General features: G+C 45.6%; 1 protein-coding gene across 3 annotated transcripts in view; it reads right to left on the bottom strand.

The window, feature by feature from the left end:
• Positions 1–16,120, bottom strand: part of DNTT (DNA nucleotidylexotransferase) — a 614,660-nt gene that overhangs the window by 516,074 nt on the left and 82,466 nt on the right. Inside the window, exon 1 of one of the 3 annotated variants that reach the window (XM_068258686.1) lies at positions 14,471–14,547. The exons of 1 other annotated variant lie outside the window; for it this stretch is intronic. In XM_068258686.1, coding sequence (XP_068114787.1) covers positions 14,471–14,544 — 74 coding nt within the window. In that variant the 5' untranslated portion in view covers positions 14,545–14,547. Of the gene's footprint in view, positions 1–4,113; positions 4,220–14,470; positions 14,548–16,120 lie in introns of those variants that run through there. One more of the 3 variants, XM_068258687.1, reaches the window with a different exon arrangement.

The following is a 16,120-nucleotide window of genomic DNA, read 5'->3' as shown; positions in this document are numbered from 1 at the left end:
CGAAAACGTCAGACAGGTAAGATTGACCACCCAGAACAGGTAACAGGGAGATATCCGGATAGAACTATCCGGGTATCTCCCGGTTCCGGATTTGAGCAGCTCTAGCTGGCAGCCATTCTCCTTCCTGTCCTCGGAGGCTCTGGATCCCTCTGGTGAGATCACCATCCCGCAATCTCACTACAGGGTTACAGCGCCATCCGGAGAACTGAGGGAGAACTGCAGCGCTGGATCCCAAACAATCATACCTCCAGGGTGGTTAAACAAAGAATAACAGCCAATGGAAAATGCTATTTTTCTTTCAGGAATGCTTCTCTTTTCTATCACACTGAGCAGGGACAGTAAGGTAACAATCTATGAAGTTGCGGTGAGGCTTGTAGAAACTTATGGAGGCAGGTCATGGACCTTCACAAAATAAAGTACTAATGTGCTAAACATTTTTGAAAGAAAGTTTTCTAAGAAGGATTTTCAGCTCAGTAAGACAAGAAAATGCCCAGTGGAGACGAAGGAAAACTGAATTAATACATATGAGAGGGCATCGGACCAGGTTGGATGAAACAAGAACTGTAAGCAGAATATAAGAGCGGGCGCCAGAAAGAGGCAGAACCCACCGTAGACTGCATAAAAGATGGAAAGAGGAGATCAAAGAAGATTTAAAGAATATGGAAAGCAGTGGATGTTACCAGCATTCCTAAGACCATGACCCATGTAAGGCTGTACTGATCCAAGAGTGAGAGTACAATATTTACTTCATATAAAGTCAACTTCATGCATAAGTCCAACTTCATGCATAAGTCCATCCTATTTGACTCACTTAGGTGGGGAACTGTAAAACTTCACGTTAAAGTGAATCTGTATTGTTAAAATCGCACAAAAGTAAACATACCAGTGCGTTAGGGGACATCTATTACCCTCTGTCACAATTTCGCCGCTCCCCGCCGCATTAAAAGTGGTTAAAAACAGTTTTAAAAAGTTTGTTTATAAACAAACAAAATGGCAACCAAAACAGGAAGTAGGTTGATGTACAGTATGTCCACACATAGAAAATACATCCATACACAAGCAGGCTGTATACACCCTTCCTTTTTAATCTCAAGAGATCATTTGTGTGCTTCTTTCCCCCTGCAGCTATCTTCCACTGAAGTGTCAGGCTGTTTCTTCCTGCAGAGTGCAGACAGCTGTGCCTGTATGTAATTCCTCAGTATGTGAAAGCCCAGCCAGCTCAGAGGACGATTTATCCAGCTTGTAAAAGATAATAGAGCAGAGAGAAGCTGCACTAATCTAAATAACACACAGGCAGTGTGCAGAGAGGGGCCTGGAGGGGGAAGATGCATCACAGAACCACAACACTGAAGAACTTGGCAGCCTTCCAGACACAGGCTGACAAGTCTGACAAGAGAGAGATAAGTTGATTTATTACAGAGATGGTGATAGTAGAACGTGCTGCAGTAAGCCAGAACACATTAGAATAGCTTTTGGAACTTGTAGGATGATAAAAAACAGGATGCAATTTTTGTTACGGAGTCTCTTTAAAGTCCAACAATAGCAAGTATTGGAATGTCCTCTCAAAACTATCGCCAAGTACCCCAAATCTGAGAATTACCCCCAAATCCCTCACATTGAATTTTTCTTAGTAGACAAATATCAGATTCATTCCAAGGCCATTGTTTTAACAAGTAGCTTGAAACTGAACTGTGAGGGCATTACGGGCAAATACGACAAATCAGGCACAGCCATTGACTTTCATTGAAAATATCGGCAAGCTGCACCAAAGGGGAAATAATTTGCTTTTTGTGAGCAAGTTCGGGTTTTTTGTGGGGGGAGGGAGGGGCCTTTTTTCCGATACAGTTTGGGCGCCTCAGCATGATTCAGCGCTTGATAATTATCGTTTTTTGCAAGGAGTGTTGTTTTTTGTGGCACAGTTCGGGTGCCTCAGCAGCGCACGATTCAGCGCTTAATAATTATCGTTTTTGTAAGGGATAGGTGGCAGGAAGGGTGTTTGTGCAGGGCTGGTGGTTAAGGTTAGGTATCAGGAAGGCTGTTTGTGCAGGGGGAGGCAGTTAGGCGTTAGGAAGGTGTTTGTGTGTGTGTGTGTGTGGGGGGGGGGGGGGTATTAGGGATAGGCGTCAGGAAGGATGTTTGTGCATGGAGGTGGACCAGGTTAGGTAAACTGTATGCTGTACTGTGCATGTAGCATCACACTGAAAATGTGTGAGGCAACTCGTCATTGTCAACAGCGCTGAGGTGGAATCTGATTTTTATGGATGCGCACCGCAATGGATGAAGTGTAAAAAGATCTCAAGTCTTCACCATCTGGTACAGTACTTTATATACTCACGTGTAAGCCTAATTTCCAGCACAAAAAATGTGCTGAAAAGTTACCCCCTTGGCTTATATGCGAGTCAGTGGAGCAGAACGGATGGTTGAGCAGGTTTCATAACTGGCAGAGGAGCAGAAGGATCTTGCACAAGTGATCCTGCTCTTGCCAGCTGACTCTCTGCTGTGTCCGTGCCCCCTATCTCTTGCAACATGGTGTGCAGAGTGTGCTGCTCAAGACTACCTGTGTCCCCTGCAGGGACGGATCTAGACCAAGTTGCGCCTGGGGCAAGGTCAGGTTTTGGCGCCTAAACTGCCATTCCCCATCCAGTTTTGGCGCCTAAAGGTCAGGTTTTGGCGCTTAAACTGCCATTCCCCATCCAGTTTTGGCACCTAAAGGTCAGGTTTTGGCGCCTAAAGATCAGGTTTTGATGCCTAAGCTGCCATTCCCCATCCAAATGTTGCCGCCTTTTTAAGAATTCAACAAACTGCGCCTGGGGCAAGATACCCGCCTGCCCCCCCTAGATCCGTCCCTGGTCCCCTGGCTTGTGGAGTGGAGCATGCAAGCCACGTGTTATCAGTGCAATGATCGGGGATTTTTTTTCCTGTGCGGCAATCGGTGCGACGCCATCTATGATGCCATCTAGTGGTGTCTTGAGACACAGTTGTATCATCCTTGGGGCACATCTGGCTATGGGGAGAGGGAATGACTTGTACTAGGGGCACATCTAGCTACTGTGGAGGGGGCTATACTGGGGAGAGAGATTATGCATGAGTCCATCACTTTTTCTTGGTTTCTGAGGGAAAAGTGGGTGCCTCGGCTTATACACGGGTCGGCTTATATGGGAGTATATAAGGTATTTGAGACAAGTAGAGATGGCCTGAACAGTTGGCCGGCGAGCAGTATTCTGCAAACATCGTCTGTTCGCGACGAACAGTGAACATTTGGCGTGTTCGATTCGCCCCCTATACATCATCATTGAGCTAAACTTTGACCCCTTACCTCACAGTCAGTAGACACATGGCAGCCAATCAGCTAGCACTCCTTCCTGGACCCCATCCCCCCACCCCCCTATCAAAACGCAGTTGCGGTGGCCATATTGGATCAATTCTCCACTGGCTGCTGACGGTTAGTGAGAGCAGGGTCAGACTTGCTGCAGATAGATAGGGAAACTATTAGCTAGGCCTGTGTCCTTGTTCCTTACTTGCTGTGAAAGCAGCCCAAACAGCCTGTTGAGGGCTAGCACATGTGTGCGACAATCCACAGCCCACAGACACCGAGAGCTGTGTGCACACTACTGCTGTTGCCTCGTTAAGTTGCAGGCACAGAACCACTCCAATGCCTTATTATTTCACTGTATTCTGATAGTACTATTGAATCTCTCTGTGTGTGAGACACTCCACAGCCCACTGACACCCAGAGCTGTGCATAATGTGATTCTGCCCATTAGGGTTTAAAACCCGACTTTGCGTCAACTCCATCATCATTTTTGGCATGGATCCCCCTCCGGCACGCCCCTATCCAGGTGTTGGAACCCTTGAAACAACTTTTTCATCACTTTTATGGCAAGAAACAGTCTTTGTAAGTTTTAAAATTCCCCTGCCCATTGAAGTCTACGGCTGTTCACCAGATTCGCCTGTTCGCAAACATTTTGTGGAAGTTCGCGTTTGCTGTTCGAAAATTCTATGTTCGCAACATCTCTAGTGACAAGTACACTTGGCTACAAAAAGAGCTACATGGAAGAACAACACATTCTGTCTTTGACCTTTTCATATAAGAAATTACAGATTCACTCTCACCTGAGAATGTCCATCACTTTTTTTCATTCCAGATGGTCTTAGGCAGCCGATAGCTCGCTATGTGGCCATTCCACATGTTATCTGCACACGTTATGATTGTCCCACACTCCTGAGAATGCCTGAGGACATCGAGCACGAAACATCCGTAGAGCTGAGATCTTATCTGTCGTAGATGACCACTTTCAGCAAATAAAGTATTGAAACTTCACGGGTGAGCGCAGGACCATTATTTCTTATCAAAGCAGACTCTGTGTGCCTTGGCATGAGCACCACAAATGGGCAATATAGCAGTGAACCGTGAACAGCCATTTATACTGTATGAATTATTGGGTCTCATGGGTATTTCCATGGGTGACGACGTATCAAAGATGAATGTAGCTCTATAGATTCTGGACTGAAGCTAGAGTACTTGCCTGATTTCAAAGATCCAGTTGTGAGAGCCTGACTGCTTGGTAATCTTAGTAATCTGTGGCATCTTTAAAGTGAACCAGTATTAAAAAATGTGGCTTGTAAATTAAAACCATGTACACATATGAATAATAAGACTTGCCTCTTAAATTTTCTTTTTTGAAAGCTTTAACTGTTTAGCAGCCAATTTATTTATTTGCAAGTGCTCCAGGCCAATTTGTTTTGGCATATTTTTGTATTTCTTATTTTGTTACATATCCTTGCTTCTAATTAGTACTGCTGTAATGTGTATTTATGGCCACTTGTCACTAGGGGGCAGTGTAAGACTATAATGGAGGACTTCTGCTTTCAGTTTCTATTATCTCTGCTAGAGGGAGATCAAAGCATTCCAAGAATTTACAGCACAACGAGTTCTGCCGACTGAGGTCAATAGCAGTGCACTTATCTCAAACGAGATAACTCCATTGAAGCTGCTAATGGGTTAAAGGGCATCAGTTGTGAAAAATAAAAAAAAAGCGTCCTTTAAAAAACTATTAAAGGCAGGTGATGAATTTTGAACCAGTTCCAGTCAATGGGGACTGAGAGGACCAGGAGAATGTAGTGTCCACTCCTCGCCTGCTCATGTGGGTCTGATATTAGAGAGGGTCACACTGTAGTCACTTCCAGTCTGAGTCAGGACTGAGTCAGCCACTTACATACCTGATATTTAACTCTTTCAGGCAGAGAAAGAAAAAAAGGAACACAGCATAGTTTTTTGTGTGCTAGGCACTGTACATACACATGTCTATCTTATCATGTCACATGTCACCTCGGGTATCCTTTAAAACTATGCCCCAAAGCCTTATGTAGCAGTTTTAACACACTCCCCCCCCATCCTATGCGCAGGACACAATAGCACATCCGCGCTGAGAGAGAAATCTCTGTAACTCGGTTAGGAACCATTTTTATTGGCTCCTAACCCCCTGATCACAGTGAGCCAATCACAGTGATCAGTAAGTGCAAAAATACAGCTCCTCTTCCTGGATGAAGTGGGGGCAATGGCCGACTGAGCCCTTCCACACATATGCAGTAGGCCCGAACCGCGGACTAATCGTTAATCTTTCTGGGGCCACGCTCAGTGACGGAGGAGCACGGAGTAGCGAGGGAAGCCCAATTAGGATCCGGAGGCTTCCCTCTCTTAAGGTAAATATCTCATTTTGTGTACCCGAGCCAAAACTTTAAAAGTGTGTGACACCACAGTGATATGCTGTACAGTAACTACAGGGGGGCAGTCTCTGCAACAATATGTAGGGGGAGCCGCGCTCAGCAATGGGGGGCTTGAAACAACCGAGGGAAGCCTCATTAGGATCCTGAGGTGAAGTGGTAAGTGGACCACTCTCTCCTGGTACATCTTGCCTGTGTGCTGTGTCCAGTGTTAGTCTAAGTCAGGGGTCTCAAACTCAATTTACCTGGGGGCCGCAGGAGGCAAAGTCAGGATGAGGCTGGGCCGCATAAGGAATTTCACAATCGCGGCGCATCGCCGCCTCTGCCCGTCCCTCTCACTCTTCCTTCACAGAGAGGGGCAGGGAGAGGCGGCGATTGACGTCAGGAGGGGCAGAGCTGAAGCTGAAAGCTCTGCCCCTTCCAGGAAATGCCAGCGTATTGCCCCCGGGCAATTTGAGGGCTCTGCAGCCCTCGTTTAGCGGTGGGGACAAACAATTGCATATTTCAACATATGTTTTTGGTACTTGATAATGGGATGTTGTTTACAAAGATGAATTTGTTTGAAGATTTGTGAACTCTGTTTTTACATAAGAACTTTTTGATACATTAAAATTTAAGATTATCTTGAAACTTCTTTGTCTCTTCAAAAATATTTTTTTTTACTATATATCCTTGTACTTATATGGTTATATTATTCGTGCTCTGGCACACCATTGAGGATATGGTTTTTGGTCTCCCAATTTTTCCAATTACATTTATTACATGGTGACATTTTTACTGTTGGCAGGTGATGTAGCTGCTGCTTGTTTTTTTGGCACTTGGAAACCGCTTTAAACAGCTATTTCCCACAATGCAGCAAGGTTCACAGACAGGAAACTGCCAGGAGTACCACGGTCCTCAGAGTTTCTAGTGGGAGGGGTTTCACCACAATATCAATCATACAGCGCTTCCTGATGGTCTGTTTGTGAAAAGGAATAGATTTCTCATGTAAAAGGGGATATCAGCTACTGACTGGAATAAAGTTCAATTCTTTGTCGGAGTTTCTCTTTAAGTTATAATTCCCATTAGTTAGCTCTGCCTACAAACTGTTGTAGCTACAAGTGGGTTTTGCCACAGCACAGTAAACACTGCACATTTTACACTTCGTTCTGTGGAGGTTTCTGGAGCTCTAGAAACCTACCTTTTTGTCACGCAGCATTGCTGCTTAATAAAGTTTTTTTTTAAAAGAGATGTTCAGTCGAGTCCTGTCAGAGCTGCGTAGATATGCTCCTGGAATTATAATAAAATGTATTTTTCCTGCAAATTTAATTCAGTTCGATTAAACTCCTGTGAATTATTTAGGGTGTTTAAAATGAATGATTATTGAAGAATAGCAATTAAGTGAGAAAAATATTTTCCACGCTCATAAAAAATTCACAAGAAAAGATTACTGAAGAGGTCTCTAAACATTATACTGTCTTTCTGACAAACATGTGGGAGTTACTTTAGGATGAAACACTAGTGCAAACCTCTGCTTCTGCCCTGTTAATGGAGAAATATTGGATGGGCTTAAAGGACCACTCCAGCTAAAAAAATTAAGCAGTTAAAATCTGACAGAACTGACAGGTTTTGGACTAGGCATCTCCTCATGGGGGGGGGGGGGGTTCAGGGTTTTCCTTGTTTTCACAAGCATTTCCTGAACGGCAGTTTCTAAGTCTACCTGACAAATAGTGTGAAAGTGAGTAGGGGGGCTGATTGCTATTTTGCCGTTGAGGAAATGCTTTTGAAAACAAAAACGCTGAGAATCCCCCACAAGGAGATAGATTTGTCCAAAACCTTTTAACTTAGCTGTAGGGATAACAGTGGTGCCTGGATGAGTGAATTTGTGAATGCATTTGTTTGAACATTTGCATGTGAGAGTGTGAAGGGTTAATAGATTTTTGCTGTTTTCTGGCCACACCCCCTTCAGCACCTCCCTTTCCTTAATAACTTATATAATGTTCTAACTAGATGCAGGGCAGGTCCTGGACCTTCTGCTGCCTGAGGCAAAGATCGTGAAGGCGCCCCCCCCCCCCCCCCCCCCCCCCTGGGCCCCAGGCACCCTCCCCTCCTTAAAGCAAAATTAAAGGCGGCGGGCTCATTATTGTCACGGTCACGGGCGGCAGCACTCAGTGACCGCGACTATCATGGCATTGGCGGGCAGCGGGCGAAGGCAGCGTGACTCCAGTTACTTCCGTTCCCGCCCGGATTCTGCAGGCGGAGCGGAGGCAGGCAGCGCAGCAGAGCAGCCAGGACAGCCTCACAGTCAGAGGCCTAGTACTAGTTGGCGGCAGAGCTCACCTCGGAAGTCCGCATGGTGGGTGGGCGTGGGCCGTCACGCAAGTGGCAGGGCTGGCGCCGCCGCCGCGGCGTCACTGTGCACACAGGAGGCCAGGGTCACTCACCGATTCGGTGTGCTGCCACTGCCAGGCGGATTTACAAGTCCTACTCCATAGAGCCAAATTAATCCATGCCATGCACTGATGAGGATCAAACAATCCGAAACAGTCTGTATGCATGTTGGATTATTATGGCTCTGTACATATTAACAAGCTGACACATCATTGCATTCCAGCGGTTCTGGAGGTGTGTTTAGCTTCTAAGGGTACAATGGTTAATTTGCATATATTCAGCAGTGGTGCCTGGGAGACATCTCGAGCTCACTCCAACCTGAATTATCACAAATTCTTTCTGTTTTAGGAAAGCAAACTTTAGTTTTTCTTAACATCTTAGTAAGGGGGCTTTTAGGACCATTGTAGTCCCTTACACACCCCAATGAGTTCTGGGTCACCATGAGCTTGCTGGTTAGTCTGTGCCTCTCGGATTTACAAGTCCTACTCCATAGAGCCAAATTAATCCATGTCATGCACTGATGAGGATCAAACAATCAGAAACAGTCTGTATGCATGTTGGATTATTATGGCCCTGTACATATTAACAAGCTAACACATCATTGCATTCCAGCGGTGCTGGAGGTGTGTTTAGCTTCTAAGGGTACAATGGTTAATTTGCATATATTCAGCAGTGGTGCCTGGGAGACATCTCGAGCTCACTCCAACCTGAATTATCGCAAATTCTTTCTGTTTTAGGAAAGCAAACTTTTGTTTTTCTTAACATCTTAGTAAGGGGGCTTTTAGGACCATTGTAGTCCCTTACACACCCCAATGAGTTCTGGGTCATCATGAGCTTGCTGGTTAGTCTGTAACTGCCAGGCAGGGGAGACTTCGCTGCAGCACTTGAGGCGGCCACGCAGGCGGGCGGCAGTAGCCGGTAGGTTACAGTGACACTCCAGTCTCTCCTGAGGGCGGCAAGAACCAGGCGCAGGCACTTCCTCTTAATGCCTGGTGCCGCCCCTCCACTTCCTGCCGCCTGAGGAAGCCGCCTCACCCCGCCTCATGGGCGGGCCGGCCCTGACTAGATGCGATGTGCCTGGATATATGTGTTTTTTTCTTGTTACTGACCCCTGTGGCTAGGGTTTTAATTCAGTGCACTCCCTCCTTCCCCTGTATGTGTTTGTCAGCATGCACACAGCTTATGCTGGTGTATGTGCATGGTGCGCATTGATACATTACGTTAGCTCCCTTGTGCAATTGGTAAGATGCACTATCTGTCCCAGGAGAGGACGTCAGGATGTGTGCTCCTAATCCCTAGATAGGTTTGATGCAATGAATGTTTGCATGTCTGCACTATGCATGTTACAGGGCCAGAGTTAGGACACCTATGTATACCTGGGTACTTCTGCGCAGTATAGGTGACTAAGCATAAGAATACATTTTTCTGTGAACTAAGACCCCGGCTTTTAACTTAGCTGTAGAGATAACAGTGGTGCCTGGATGAGTGAATCAGTGAATGCATTTGTTTGAACATTTGCATGTGAGAGTGCGAAGGGTTAATAGATTTTTGTTGTCCAAAACCTGAGGAAGCGGGCAAGCACCCGCGGAACGCGTTGTCAATTTTATGTGCTTGCATAAAATACCTTTTTTTCAATAAACTGGTCCAAATTCCTCAAGAGAGGTAAGATTGCCTCCCTGTTCATAAGATTAACAGCTTATTAGCCTATCTTGTATGCATTGGGTGCCTCCACCCCTGTTTTAAAGAGACACTGAAGCGAGACTAAATCTCGCTTCAGGTCTTATATATAGCAGGGGCACGTGCCCCTGCTAAAACGCCGCTATCCCGCGGCTAAACGGGGGTCCCTTCACCCCCAACCCACCCCCCGCAAAAGATGGTCGGCAAGTTGGTCGTGGGGATTGTCTTCCTGGAGGCAGGGCTAACGGCTGCAGCCCTGCCTCCAGTCGCGTCTATCAGACGCGCATCCCCGCCTCTCCCCCGCCCCTCTCAGTGAAGGAAGACTGAGAGGGGCGGGGGAGAGGCGGAGATACGCGTCTGACAGACGCGCATGGGGCAGGGCTGCGGCGGTTAGCCCTGCCCCAACCAGGAAGCGCTCCCCCGCTGCACGGAGGGGGTTTGGGGGGACAGGGACCCCCGTTAAGCCGCGCTATAGCGGCGTTTTAGCAGGGGCACGCATGCCCCTGCTAGCTATGAGGTCTGAAGTGAGATCTATTCTCGCTTCAGACTCTCTTTAAAGAGGAACTCCAGTGAAAATAATATAATAATAAAAATTGCTTCATTTTTACAATAATTATGTATAAATGATTTAGTCAGTGTTTGCCCATTGTAAAATATTTCCTCTCCCTGATTTACATTCTGACATTTATCACATGGTGACATTTTTACTGTTGGCAGGTGATGTCAGTGTAAGGAGATGTTGCTTGCTTTTTTGACAGTTGGAAACAGCTGTAAACAGCCATTTCCCACAATGCAATGAGGTTCACAGACAGGAAACTGCCAGGACCATGGTCCTGACATCCCACTGTGGGAGGGGTTTCACCACAATATCAGCCATACAGAGCCCCCTGATGGTCCGTTCGAGAAAAGGAAAAGATTTCTCATGGGAAAGGGGTATCAGCTACTGATTGGGATAAAGTTCAATTCTCGGTTACGGTTTCTCTTTAAGTGTCTTGTCTAAAACCTGTCAGTTCTGTCAGATTTTAACGCCTCTATTTATGTCAGGTTAATTGCAATTAATCTTTGTTAACTGTTTCTCCATTCTTATTGGGCCAGATTCACTAAACTTTATAGTGATCTGATAGCAATTTGCATAATGCTTACTAAACTTTCAGCGCATTGTACCCTATGGCCTGTACCGCTGTAAAAGTGGTAAATGCTATCTGGGGATGTATAAAATGGTAATTAATGAAGTTGCCACTTTACACATATGGCAAAGGGCCCCAGAGTACCATTAACCACCTAAGGTTCTTGGACATTCATTTAACGTCCAATTAAGTCCCCCTGTAGGCTTGTAAAAGCTGTCACTGCGTGCTATCTGCGTGTGTGCACGAGCGCAACCCCATCACCGATGCTCACACTTATATATTGTGCACCCGTCCATGAAAAGTAAGAGAAAACAATTATTAAAGAGACAGTGTCACACTAAAAAATAATTTAGCTTTTTTTCCTCTGTAGTGAAGTGTTAACTCCTACCTTGCCAATCAACCCCTTGTGTCACCTATACTTAGCCTTAAAAAGGAACTGTAGGTACAATAACAAAAAATAAAATTGCTTATAGTATACAATATTCATTTATAGATTATTTAGGCAGTGTTTTGCCCATTGTAAAAGCATTCCTCTCTCTAATTTACATTGTGAAATTCATTACTAGTGGTGAAATCTTTACTTCAGCCAGGTGATCTGTACGGAATGTTTGTTACTGAGAGTTCTATACACAGAGGGAGATATTACTTGCTTGGCAGCTGGAAAAAGCTGTTATGTCCCACAATGCAACGAGGTTCACAGACAGCAAAGTGTTAGGACCGTGGTCATGACATCACACAGTGGGAGGGGTTTCACCACAATATCAGCCTTAAAGATCCTCTGGTGATCTATTTGAGAAGAGGTACATTTTTCTTTTGGAAAATGGGGTATCAGCTACGGCTAAACGGTTTAATGAAAATATTGAATTGCCATTTTTCTGTCAGAAATTACGATTTCGATTTAGGGCTCGTTTCCACTATCGCCAATCCGCATGCGTCCAACGCATTCGGATTCGCACATGTAATGCAAGTGGATGGGCCTGTTTCCACTGTAGCGTTGAGGTGCGTTTTTTTCAGCGGTGAAAAAACGCACAAAAGAGTCGCAGAATTCGCCTGCGAGTGGAATGCATGTGAGTCGCATGCAATGTATTTAATAGGGAAATCGCATGCGGTTTCCTCATGCGTTTTTTGCCGCGAATTCGCATGCGAATTCTCATAGGTACCAATGTAAATTCACACAGGCAGTGACATGGTTAAAATCGCATATACCCTCACCTATGCGAATTCACGGCAAAAACGCATGGGGAATCGCATCCGCATGCGATTTCATCAGCAGTGGAATCCAGGCGATTCTGCACCGCAATAGTGGAAACGAGCCCTGACAATTTTCGATACACGACGATGGATAAGCACACCGATGGTGAGTATGAGTGCCTCCAGTATAGGTAGCCAAGCATAGGTGCCCCTAGTATAGTTTAGCCAGCTATAGGTGCCCCAGTATAAGTGGGCCAGCTATAGGTGCCCCAGTACAGGTAAGCCAGCTATAGGTGCCCCAGTATAAGTGGGCCAGCTATAGGTGCCCCAGTACAAGTAAGCCAGCTATAGGTGCCCCAGTACAGGTAAGCCAGCTATAGGTGCCCCAGTATAAGTGGGCCAGCTATATGTGCCCCAGTACAGGTAAGCCAGTTATAGGTGCCGCAGTACTGGTTAGCCAGTATAGGTGCCGCAGTACAGGTTAGCCAGTATAGGTGCCGCAGTACAGGTTAGCCAGTATAGGTGCCGCAGTACAGGTTAGCCAGCCATAGGTGCCGCAGTACAGGTTAGCCAGTATAGGTGCCGCAGTACAGGTTAGCTAGTATAGGTGCCACAGTACAGGTTAGCCAGCCATAGGTGCCGCAGTACAGGTAAGCCAGCTATAGGTGCGCAGTGCAGGTTAGCCAGCTATTGGTGCGCAGTGCAGGTTAGCCAGTATAGGTGCCACAGTACAGGTTAGCCAGTATAGGTGCTGCAGTACAGGTAAGCCAGCTATAGGTGCGCAGTGCAGGTTAGCCAGCTATAGGTGCGCAGTGCAGGTTAGCCAGTATAGGTGCGCAGTGCAGGTTAGCCAGTATAGGTGCCGCAGTACAGGTAAGCCAGCTATAGGTGCGCAGTGCAGGTTAGCCAGTATAGGTGCGCAGTGCAGGTTAGCCAGTATAGGTGCGCAGTGCAGGTTAGCCAGTATAGGTGCGCAGTACAGGTTAGCCAGTATAGGTGCGCAGTACAGGTTAGCCAGCCATAGGTGCCGCAGTACAGGTTAGCCAGTATAGGTGCGCAGTACAGGTTAGCCAACCATAGGTGCCGCAGTACAGGTTAGTCAGTATAGGTGCGCAGTGCAGGTTAGCCAGTATAGGTGCGCAGTGCAGGTTAGCCAGTATAGGTGCTGCAGTACAGGTTAGCCAGTATAGGTGCTGCAGTACAGGTTAGCCAGTATAGGTGCGCAGTACAGGTTAGCCAGTATAGGTGCGCAGTGCAGGTTAGCCAGTATAGGTGCGCAGTGCAGGTTAGCAAGTATAGGTGCAGCAGTGCAGGTTAGCCAGTATAGGTGCGCAATGCAGGTTAGCCAGTATAGGTGCAGCAGTGCAGGTTAGCCAGTATAGGTGCGCAGTGCAGGTTAGCCAGTATAGGTGCGCAGTACAGGTTAGCCAATATAGGTGCGCAGTGCAGGTTAGCCAGTATAGGTGCACAGTACAGGTTAGCCAGTATAGGTGCGCAGTGCAGGTTAGCCAGTATAGGTGCACAGTGCAGGTTAGCCAGTATAGGTGCGCAGTGCAGGTTAGCCAGTATAGGTGCACAGTACAGGTTAGCCAGTATAGGTGCACAGTATAGGTTAGCCAGTATAGGTGCACAGTGCAGGTTAGCCAGTATAGGTGCCGCAGTACAGGTTAGCCAGTATAGGTGCCGCAGTGCAGGTTAGCCAGTATAGGAGCGCAGTGCAGGTTAGCTGTAGTTTAAATTGAATAACTGAAATCAATGGACTTTTGCACAATATTCAAAATGTTTGAGTTTCACCTGTAAAATAAGAATAACTTTTATAAATAAGCGATCTGCAGAAATAGCACTTTTCTAGCGATCAACCAATCACCTCCTTTATAAATAAGGCTTTAAAGGAAATCTTAAGTATGCATCAAAAATGTATTTAACTTACCTGGGGCTTTTTGCAGCCCCCTGGAGTGATTCTGTTCCCTCAATGTCCTGAGTCCCTTCGGCCAGCAGAAGTGACCCCCACAAAGCTGGCCGGCCAAACACCTCCTCACCGCGCTCCCGAGGCTGGAAGCGTACTCCGCCAAAATCACTACCGGCAGCAAGAGCAGGATCAGGGTGTGCGCAGCTCGGGGCAGTGCATGTGCAGTAGCCGCCGGCAACACGCCAGCTTTGCAAGGGTCGCCGCTGCTGGCCGGAGAGATTCAGAAGGATGGCATGGGAACAGGATCACTCCAGGGAGCTGTAAGAAGCCCCAGGTAAGTTAAACTCATTTTCTTACATTAAAGTCTGCCTTTAAGTGAAAAGCATTGTTCCATGTATTCTGTAAAGCACTGTAATAAAATGTAAGCCCTATGTAAATGCAAAATAAAAATAATAATAATTACACCCCATACCTCAGTTCATCCTCAATATGGAAACCTCTCTTCCTTGCCAAATCCATCAGAAAATTCCTCCTGCTGCTCCCCATCTTCCTCTCCACCAGAAAGAGAACGATCCCTTTAAATTTGACTTGATGGTGGCAGAAGGAAGAGGGGCTGTGCAGAATCCTGGCTCTCTTCTTCACAGGAAGTGGCCCTGACCCTCTAACAAGCTGCATGACAGGACTGATTGGCCGTGTGATCGCGAATGAGCCACTCGTTCCACTGCCAGCTGCCTTTTTGATATCATAAACTTATTATGTCAGTTTTCCTGCCTGGCTAGTGGTTTTTCTGCACTACTTCTCGTACATCTGCTAAAGATAATTCACTTTGAAGAGAAAGTCAATTATTTTATACCACCGTATCACTAAACACCAAGCAGATGTTTTTTTTTACATTCTCCGCCTGCACCATCCTCTGCGTCCTATTTACCTGCAGCAGCAGCTTCTCACTTATACAGCATGGCTTCTTCTTAAAGTAGAACTAAACTCTAAACATCCTTTCTGCTTTAAAAGATTAGCCACAGCATGATAACCTGTATGGGAAAAATCTTCATTACAATTTATGGATATACTAAAAAAAAAAAAAAAAAAAAAAAAAGTTTTACTTGATTTCACATTTGGCGAAGAAACTGAAAGGGTTAATCCTCAGTGTTTACTAAATAGAGAGCTGCCTCAGCGGAGCTCTCCTGCAGTCTATTCACAGTTGCTGATGAAGAACTAATTAGACACCCTGATCTGTCTAAACAAACAGAGAACCCAGATAAGTGAATTTCTTCAGCAGCTACAGTGGGATGCAAAAGTTTTGGCAACCTTGTTAATCGTCATGATTTTCCTGCATAAATCGTTGGTTGTTATGATAAAAAATGTCAGTTAAATATATCATATAGAAGACACACACAGTGATATTTGAGAAGTGAAATGAAGTATATTGCATTTACAGAAAGTGCGCAATCATTATTTAAATAAAATTAGGCAGGTGCATAAATTTGCATTTTATTGATTCCAAAACCTTTAGAACTTATTATTGGAACTCAAATTGGCTTGGTAAGCTCAGTAACCCCTGACCTTCATACACAAGCGAATCCAATTATAAGAAAGAGTATTTAAGGGGGTCAATTGTAAGTTTCCCTCCTCTTTTACATTTCTCTGAAGAGTAGCAACACGGGGGTCTTAAAACAACTCTCAAACGGCCTGAAGACAAAGATTGTTCACCATCATGGTTTAGGGGAAGTATACAGAAAGTTTTCTCAGAGATTTCAGCTGTCTGTTTCTACAGTTAGGAACATATTAAGAAATGGAACACCACAGGCTCAGTGAAAGTTAAGGCTCAAAGTGGCAGACCAAGAAAAAGCTCGGCTAAACAGAAGTGACAATTGGTGAGAACAGTCAGTCAACCCACAGACCAACACCAAAGACCTACAACATCATCTTGCTGCAGATGACGTCACTGTGCATCATTTAACCTAGAGAGGTTTTGTAAAGAGGAATGGTCCAAAATACCTTCAACCAGAATCCAGGATCTCATTGGATCCTACAGGAAGTGTTTAGAGGCTGTAATTTCTGCAAAAGGAGGCTCTACTAAATATTGATTTCAAATTTATGCACTTGCCTAATTTTGTTTAAA

The sequence above is a fragment of the Hyperolius riggenbachi genome, chromosome 10, assembly GCF_040937935.1.
Source record: "Hyperolius riggenbachi isolate aHypRig1 chromosome 10, aHypRig1.pri, whole genome shotgun sequence".
Taxonomy (NCBI): Eukaryota; Metazoa; Chordata; class Amphibia; order Anura; family Hyperoliidae; genus Hyperolius; species Hyperolius riggenbachi.
Note: the sequence above shows the minus strand (reverse complement) of the source record. Positions and strands in the feature narration are given on the sequence as shown.